The sequence below is a fragment of the Vicia villosa genome, linkage group LG1, assembly GCF_029867415.1.
Source record: "Vicia villosa cultivar HV-30 ecotype Madison, WI linkage group LG1, Vvil1.0, whole genome shotgun sequence".
NCBI lineage: Eukaryota > Viridiplantae > Streptophyta > Magnoliopsida > Fabales > Fabaceae > Vicia > Vicia villosa.
The window spans coordinates 188,914,165-188,922,830 of NC_081180.1; the positions used below are offsets into that span (position 1 = coordinate 188,914,165).

Sequence of the window (8,666 nt, forward strand, 5' to 3'; positions counted from 1 at the left end):
CTAAATAGAGCCGTGAGATCCAACGTAGAGAGATCGTTGGCTTCCTTGATTGTCGTGACCTTAGGTTGTCATTCCCTACTAAGACATCTCAAAACATTGTTAGTAGCTACGACATTGGGAGTAATATGTCCCAAAGTGTGTAAACGATTGATAATATGAGAAAATATCTTTTGCATTTCCGCAATGGTTTCACCTTGCTTCATGTGAAAGAGATCAAACTCTTGCGTCAAGGTATTGATTCTAGCTAGCTTAACATCATTAGTTCCTTCATGGGCGACTTGTAATGCATCCCACATTGTGTAACGCCCGTAAATGTGTTTTTCTGATTAATTGTGATGTTTGCTACATTTTCCTAATTTTACCGTTTTCGAGTCGAGTCAGTCGGTAAATATTAATTATGTTAATATTCTACTTATTACTTTCCATGTGTGTAATTATTATGTTTTGGGTGTTAATTGGTTAGAATTGATATTTAGTGACATTTGGGCCAAAATTAGAAATTATGAAAGTTGAGAGGGGGAAAATGAGAAGTAGAGAAATAGAAAGAGATATTTTGATAAAGAGAGAAAAAGAGATATTTTGAGATAGTAAGAAAGAAAGAGAACTTGGGGAAGAGAAGAGAAAGAAGAGAAAAACAAAGAGAAGAAGAGAGTTGTATAATCCAAACCAAGCTAGAGCCAAGAATCCAACCAAGGTAAGGGGGATGAATATAGTTTATCTTGATTGTATGATTCTTGTAGTTTTGTGTGTTTTGTTCTTGTTCTTACTCTTTTCCAAGCTTGTTCAACAATGGCAAATTGTGTGTTTTGTGAGTTTTGAAGATATAAACTTGATTTTGTGGTGTGTATGTGTACTATGATGATAGATATTCCCATGGATCATGTTTGTTTTTCATTTCTCCATGTTTTCTTGCTTATGAAGAAATTTAGGTCAAAGATGATATGTGATGATCCAACCATATGATAATCATGGATTAGGTGTATATATAGCATGTTTGTGTTGTATTGATGTTAGGATGAAGGTTTAAATGGGTTTTGAATGGTTTAGAGGGAGCTGAGACGGTCTGTTACAGGACTGGTTTTTCTGGGTTTACGCAGGCCCGCTGAGCGGAGGGGGGTCCGCTGAGCGGAGGTTCTTTTGCAGGGAATCTCTGTCTGGGTCCGCTGAGCGGAGGTTCTGTATTTTTGTTTGGTGAATTCTCTGTCTGGGTCCGCTGAGCGGAGCTCAAGCGGACTGTGTGAAATTTTATTTTTCCAAACTTCGTTTTGTTGTATCTTTTGAACCGTAGGTCGTTTCTACGCGCCGTTTGAAGTATTATGAGAACCCTTGAGTATGCTTTATGATAAGGAGGAGTGTGTTAGTGGTTGAATGAATTTTTCATAAATTTATTTTTGTGAAATAATATTTGCTAATCAAGTATGTTTTGACGGTATATGTGTGCTGTGTGAATATGAACGCCTGAGTGGCAATTTTGATGAAGTATCCGCGTGGATTAATATAACCGGTGTGATGAGGATATGTGACCGAGTTATATTATCGTTGTTGTTGTTGTGTAATCGAGTCGTTTGTATGCACAGCATAACATTTCAATACGTTAATGGCGGAATGCTGTTAACAGATGGCCTGCGGGCATGGTTACCAGTAGGGGCTTAATGCTCGGTAATGGAATGAGCCTGAGTGGCAAGAGGTCATCAGTGGGAGCTGCGTGCTCGATGACGACAGCCTGCGGGCTTCCTGAGTGGAATAAAGTCCCAGCATAATGCTTGGCAGGTGTATTTGTCATAATGACAAGGAGGAGTTTTACTCCGGATTTGGTACCACATGCATACGCATAGTCGAGTCTCATTCATCATCTTCGGTCTTTATAATTTATGTTATCATCCATGTACCGCATTATTTATATATTGATTGTGGTTGACTTATTGGATTATCTTGTTATATGACTCTTAATGATATTGTTGGAATTACTATATTGATCATGCTTTCATTATGAATTGTATTCTCACCCTTCTGCCTTAATGTTACCTACTCGTGGGTAATGTGCAGGTGATCCGCAAGTGTAGGTGCTCTCTTTGTAGTCGTCCGTTTTGGTGTCGTCCGCTCGTGATACGTAACACCTAAGGGGGGGGGGATCGAACACTTATTTTGTAGATAATGCTTATAGGATCCTTTTGATGTATATTTGATCCTTTTTATGTATTCGTATTATGTATTTTGGATACCTTCTCATGCGATGTATTTTGGAAGGATGTTGTGGATATTTTGTTTACCGATACATTTATACAAGTATGAATACATTCAGGTGTTTTTGTGTATCCGTCCTCTTGATTATTTGTGTTACGCATCTTTTGCGAGTATGTTATGTTTGGTTATGTGGTTACTTAAGTGTAACGCCCTAATTGTTTTTATGAATTTAATTTTTATACTCTGATATTTGTACCTATATGCCTGGGTAGAATTGGGGTGTTACACATTGCCTTTTCCGTTTGGCAATGCAATACACGAAAGTACTCATCAACCCCTAAGGAAGCTATAATCATGTTTCTAGCTTTCCAATCATACCCGTAATTCTTTTCATCTTTTTCATCCCATTGTGCTGGAGGTTTAGGTCTGGTGATGCCTGCATCGTTGGTTATGGTGATAGCCATAGGACCATTGACGATGACATCCCATATTTTTCTATCAACAGAGTTGATATGAATGCACATACAGTCTTTCCAATAACTATAGTTTTCTCCAGTGAAAACAAGCGCTTTATTATACGCCCCTTTTTGACCGCTCTCCATTTTCTAAAAGTTATACCAAGCACTAGATGAATCGGCGCTCTGATACCACTTGTTAGACGATAGGAATGGTCTAGAGGGGGGTGAATAGACAACTTTTTTCCGACTTAAGAAAATTTTAGCTTTTGAAACGTGACTTCCCTGAATCACTTAATCGTCTCCGAACGATCGAGTTATCGGGGACTGGATATGTGCACTAAACCGAATGGATGAAAAATGGCGAATTATGAATTACGTTTTTAATGAATTTATCAATTAAGTCAAATACACACTTAATGGAGTATTACTCACAATGAACGTTTATACCAAAATTTGACCAAAAATTGATTGAGTAATTTTATCGAACACTTGGTGATCGATATTCACCAAACCTCAATTTTTGCTCAACAATGGAATTTTAACAAAACGAATAGTAAAAAGATAAAAGTAAGAACGATAAAGAACACGAGATTTGTTAAGGCAGTTCCTCTATCGTCCTCGCAGGAGTACGTCTGCCCCTAATTTCAAATGAAATTAGGAAAGTTTTATTTGATTGCAAAATGTTTAACAAGGATAGAATTTACCAATCACCAACTACACACATGCAGTAAAATTGAATACAATTATTTCCTCCCCTTGATTCAAGTTGAATCAAGTCAATGTCAATGATCTTCATCGATCAAGACCCCGATCCTTCCTTTTCAATCCTCCGGTTGTAGCAAATTTGATGAACGGGTCTTCAATCCCTCAATTCCTTATGATCGGCTGAATTGATTACCAAAGCGAAGCGATTGTCAAAAACATTCGAATTAAACCTTACATGTAGAAGGAAAAACCCTAAGGTTTTATACAAGAAACAACCTCAACAATCTTCACTCGAACAAGACCAATGTCTACCGTCGAACCTTATCAACGCACGTTCCTTACTTCAATCGAAAAAGATGATTATGTGTGATTTTCGATCAATAAGCGAAAGGTTGAAGATGAGAAGAAGCTTGAGTATATCTTTCACGTTTCTTGTTGAATTGCTTGAGAATGATCAATTTGATATATATACCACACCCCTTGCATTAGCCAATGTAAACACAGCAAAAACCAGTAAAAGTAGCGATAGGTTGACCTGCTCCCCTGTATAGGTCGGCCTGTTGAAATTTTGCACCTGTTTTTGGACCAAGCATGACACTTGCGTCGACCTGAAGAGTTGGTTTGCGCATACCCGAGGTTTCCTCAAAATGCCATGCATCGACCTGAGCCATCGATGCGTCGACGCATTCTGTTCGTACATTGAATCCTTAAGTCACCAATATAGGATGCGTCGACCTGAAGGGTCGGCGTGCGCATACCCGAGGTTCCCTCAAATTATCATGCGTTGACCTGAGGAGGCAATGCGTCGACGCATTCTGCCTTGACATGAAATCCTTCACAAATGATAGCAGTAGGTCGACCTATTGTACTTGTGAGTCGACCTATTGAAGTCTTGTAGCCAAAAAATGCTTTTCTTTGTTGCATCCATTTGATTTCTTTGATTCCACATTAATTGTGTCAAGTTCACAATATTTTGACATCATGAAAACCACACATTTGCCCTCACAACTTCCGCCTAGGAAACCTGGAGTCTCCTAATTGGGCCTGGGAATCCAGCCCAGTAGAGAGATCATGGCTCAGCGCTAGGGGCTATAAATACCCTCTTTCACTAGAGGGTCAGGTATTCATTCTCTTCTAACCTTTAGCTCGTACTTGCACTCTGATTGCTCGTCTTCTTACTTTAGCATCAGAGTACCTTGCCGGTACACCCCCCTCCACTTCTCAAAGAACCAGTTCCGTGCAGGCCTTGACGATCCGTCTGATCAGATACGATCATTAAGTATTCTAGATTCGGAAAATACATTATAAAAACCTATTCTCTTCATGCAAAATTTCAGATTTCATCTTCCATTCTCTAGAGTTTTCATCAATCTTATACAAACTCGAGTATAGACTGAATTATTCTGATTATTCCTACGTGTAGACTCTAAGACTTAAAATAGTATAAAACTAATTTGTTCTTAATTCAAACCTAAATCCTTTCCCTTTGGAAACATTATCTAAACACTTATGTATGTTTATACTATATAACTATGATATTTTCTCCTTGTAATTCAATATGCCATACACAAACCAAACCAAATCATACTTGTGTCACTGATTCTAAATCATAAGATTTTCAACAAACAGAAAATGATGATGGAATTCAAGGTTAGAACTTTCTTGCAATAGAAGTGATGTTTCTATTGAATTAAAATGTGTTAATTATTGAAAGTGAGGATGCCGGAGAAGTGTAGCATTAAGGTATTGAAGTTGGTTTTCTCCAAAAAAAATATATTTCCAAATTTATTTTAAAAATATATATTTAAACTATTTTTTCCTTAGTTGAGTCTAGTAATTCTCAAATTCAACGGTGGATGTTGAAGGGCCCGCTGAATAGGGCGGTGATAGGGACGTAATGCAGCGTCTCAAGGAGACAATCTAAGCGGCAGCAATCATTTGTACGTCGGATCTTTTATGGGCTTCCCTGTCTGTTGCATATGATCTCGAATCATGTGGTGTTGAATGATCACACAATTAAAATTAAGTTAATCATTTAATTAATAAAATATTCATTGAAAAATATAAAAGTATAGTTGCAGAGGGTCCCAATTAAGAGGTTCTGTCCGAATTAGATAATTATTGGAACCTGATTGAAATCAATTTCAATTTCAATTCCATTCAATTCAATCTCTGGAACTTGTACGTTAGAGGCTCTATTGTATGCTGTTTTTGTTATTTTTTTGAAATTGCATTAACTATTTTATTATATTGGCCTAGCTAGGTAGCTTGTAGCAAATTTACGTTATCCAAGGAACAATAGTAGCTTAAGTATTGGAGACGTACATGTGAAAAGCAATTGTTTTTTTTCTATTTTTTTATTGGTTTTTTTTTTGGAAAGCCAAAGTAAATATAACATTAAAACCCCACAAGCATAAGTAATGCGGAGGGAAAAAAATAATAACATAGTTACACCAGTACAGAAGCTAAAACAACAAATCACCCCTCAAAAAATCAGAACAGACTTATAGCAGAACTATCCCCACACTAAACCAGCTCCAAAAATCCTAGCACCAACAAACAGAAAATAAAACAGCAATTATGTCATAAACAGAATACAATTAACTGCAAAACAAAAAGACACCCTATGAATCTACTATCAAATGCTCGGCAAACTGCAGCAGGACACCAATAAAAAGTAGAGATGATTATGCTGAGCTTCAGGAAAAAATACAGACATACAGTTCTATATAGAACCGTCCCCAATTGATAGAGTTATGGAGTTAGCTTTAGACAATTTAATATTTAAGTTAGTAGAAGAGTTTATTTTAGTTGGGCTTTTATCTTAAATATGGTTTAGTTGGTCTTTAAGTCTTTGGGCCTTTATGTTAGTACCCACTATTGTTATCACTATATATGTACTCATTGAGAGAGTGAAAATCATGAATGAACAAGATGTTATTTAATTTTCTTATTTAGTTTTTAGTGTTGTTTCCCTCTTTATTCTATAAACCCTAGTTTTGGTAGAATAGCTTCCTATCAATTGGTGCTTTCGTCCATGTACTCAAATTCTCCTATGGATTCTTATCATACACCTTCATATCATCCATGGAGTATTCCTCCTACCTATCCCACAAACCCTTCTTTTACATCTCCTACCACATCTTAATTTCCATCTTTTTCATGAGAACTTTTTACACCTTATTACACTCATGTTGGATCATCATCCACCTAATCCTAACCCATATCCATCCTATTCATCATCTCATTATTCATACTACTACCATAATGATCATCAACTACAACCAACAAAAATCTCTTACACAATTAAAAGAGACTTTGAGAAACATTTGCAAGTGTCTTATCCCTCTTTTAAGAAAAAGAAACAAAAGAAACAAAAACAACAAAAACAAAAGAACCTCTCACTCATCATTCTCCACTCCAAAGAGCTTGCTTTCACGTTTTCAACATGGTCGGGTTTCTCTTTCGAATCTTCATCCGCATCCCCATTTTCATTCGGATCCTATTCCACTTCCTTCTCTATGGCCTCAATTAGTCAGTTTACAGCACATTCATCGGCTAATTCAACACGGTTTGGAGCACCGTCATCATCTTCTTCAACGCCATTTGGAGCACCGTCGGATTATTCACCATTTGGAGCACCTACCTCGGCTTCTTTGACTTCTTCAACGTTGTTTGAGGTACCGTCGTCGTTCTCGACTTCTTCAAATCCGTTTAGATTTGCGTCTTCCACGACACCGTTTGGAGGAACTTCATTTGCTTCGATGACATCAACCCTGTTTAGTGGAACAACATCCACGACTGCAACAACAACATCTTTTTTCAACTCGTATGAGATCGACGCGAATTTATTGTTGTTTAATGATGTTTTAGAAAATAATGCATATAAGGTGTTTGATAAAATACCTCTCTATGTTTCTGCTGAGCTTGCGTTGGAAGATACTGTTTCCATTGTTTCTATTGAAGCTGAGAATGACGAGGAAAGGATTGTGGAGGGACAAGGTCTTCGAATCAGAGGAGATTGTAATGGAAACTATAGTGCTTAATTTCTTGCTACTTTTGGTGATAACATTCTTAAGAAAAGAGGAAGTGAAGAATTGAGTGATGAAGCAATTGATGAGAAGTGGAGGCAACTGTCACAAGAACAACAATCACTCTTCTCAAAATCAAAACTTAATCGAAAATCAACAATGAGTTCTTATGTGATGAGAAAGCTTGATGTAGTTTCTCCGGTTCCCGCCGATATTGATATCGCTAACTCCGTTCAACCGGTTCACATCAATGATCTTGCGAAGAATGTTGTAATCTCTAACACCGAGACATATGACGCAAGACCACCCAAAGCTCCACTCATAGCCACAACAATTATTCTCCCAAGTGGCTCACATTTCAATTATGTCGGAGATAAGCACAACTTGATTTCTGCTGAGAATAAAAACATGGAGACTCCAATTCACGAGGCTTGCCGACAAGAGAATGTTAATGTTTTAATGTTGCTGCTGGAAGTCAATCCAATGGCTGCTTGCAAGGTTAATCCTAGCGGTAAAAGTGCTTTCTTTGTGGCTTGCTATCATGATCATCTTGACTTGGGGAATCTATCTGAGACTATTGGGCTAGAAGTAATAGGGTCTGATCAAGCTTGTCTTTATATTGCTGCATCAAGAGGTGACTCAAATGTTGTTAGAGAATTGTTGAACAAGTGGCCAGATCTTACTCAACTTATCGATGAGAATGGGAATTCGGCATTGCGTCATGCTTGTAATAAAGGACACAGAGATATTGTATGGACCATACTAAAAAACATTTCAAATCTTGCTTTACTAAATAACTACAGTGGTTATACACCATTGCATCTTGGAGTGATGAATGGGAAAGTCTCGGTCCTCAACGATTTTGTGTCGGGAGGTTATGCTTCATTTCAATGTCTCACAAGAGAAGAAGAGACAGTGTTTCGTTTAGCTGTGAGATATAAATGCTATGATGCTTAGGTTTTCTTGGTGCAAATTGCCAATGTCATAAATCTATTGCACTGTCAAGATAGATATGGCAACACTACATTACATCTTGCTGATGGCAGAGTTTATTGTATTGGACAGAAAAGACTAGTCAAGGTAAAAGAAACTCTCTAGGCAGCTAGTGACGCAACTGACAGGAAGGATTCATATGTTACACTTTCTCTAGGAAACTGGAACTACTTTGCTGCAGTTCACAATGAAAAGAGAAATCCAAAGCTAGAAGCTACTCATTTGGAAAAGGCCAAGGAACTTGCTTCTATATATGACAGTAGTTGTTCTATGGTCGTTGAACTGTGGTCACATA

At 37.5% G+C, this 8,666-nt stretch overlaps 1 protein-coding gene across 1 annotated transcript; it reads left to right on the top strand.

The window, feature by feature from the left end:
- Positions 1 to 7,537: 7,537 nt before the first annotated feature.
- On the top strand, positions 7,538 to 8,335 carry LOC131661458 (ankyrin repeat-containing protein At2g01680-like). Its single transcript, XM_058931008.1, has one exon. The coding sequence runs from the start codon at positions 7,538 to 7,540 to the stop codon at positions 8,333 to 8,335; it is 798 nt and encodes a 265-aa protein (XP_058786991.1).
- Positions 8,336 to 8,666: the final 331 nt, after the last annotated feature.

Excerpts from the sequence above, each read along its gene's own strand:
- LOC131661458 (XM_058931008.1), top strand. The coding sequence starts at position 7,538 with ATGAGTTCTTATGTGATGAGAAAGCTTGATGTAGTTTCTCCGGTTCCC.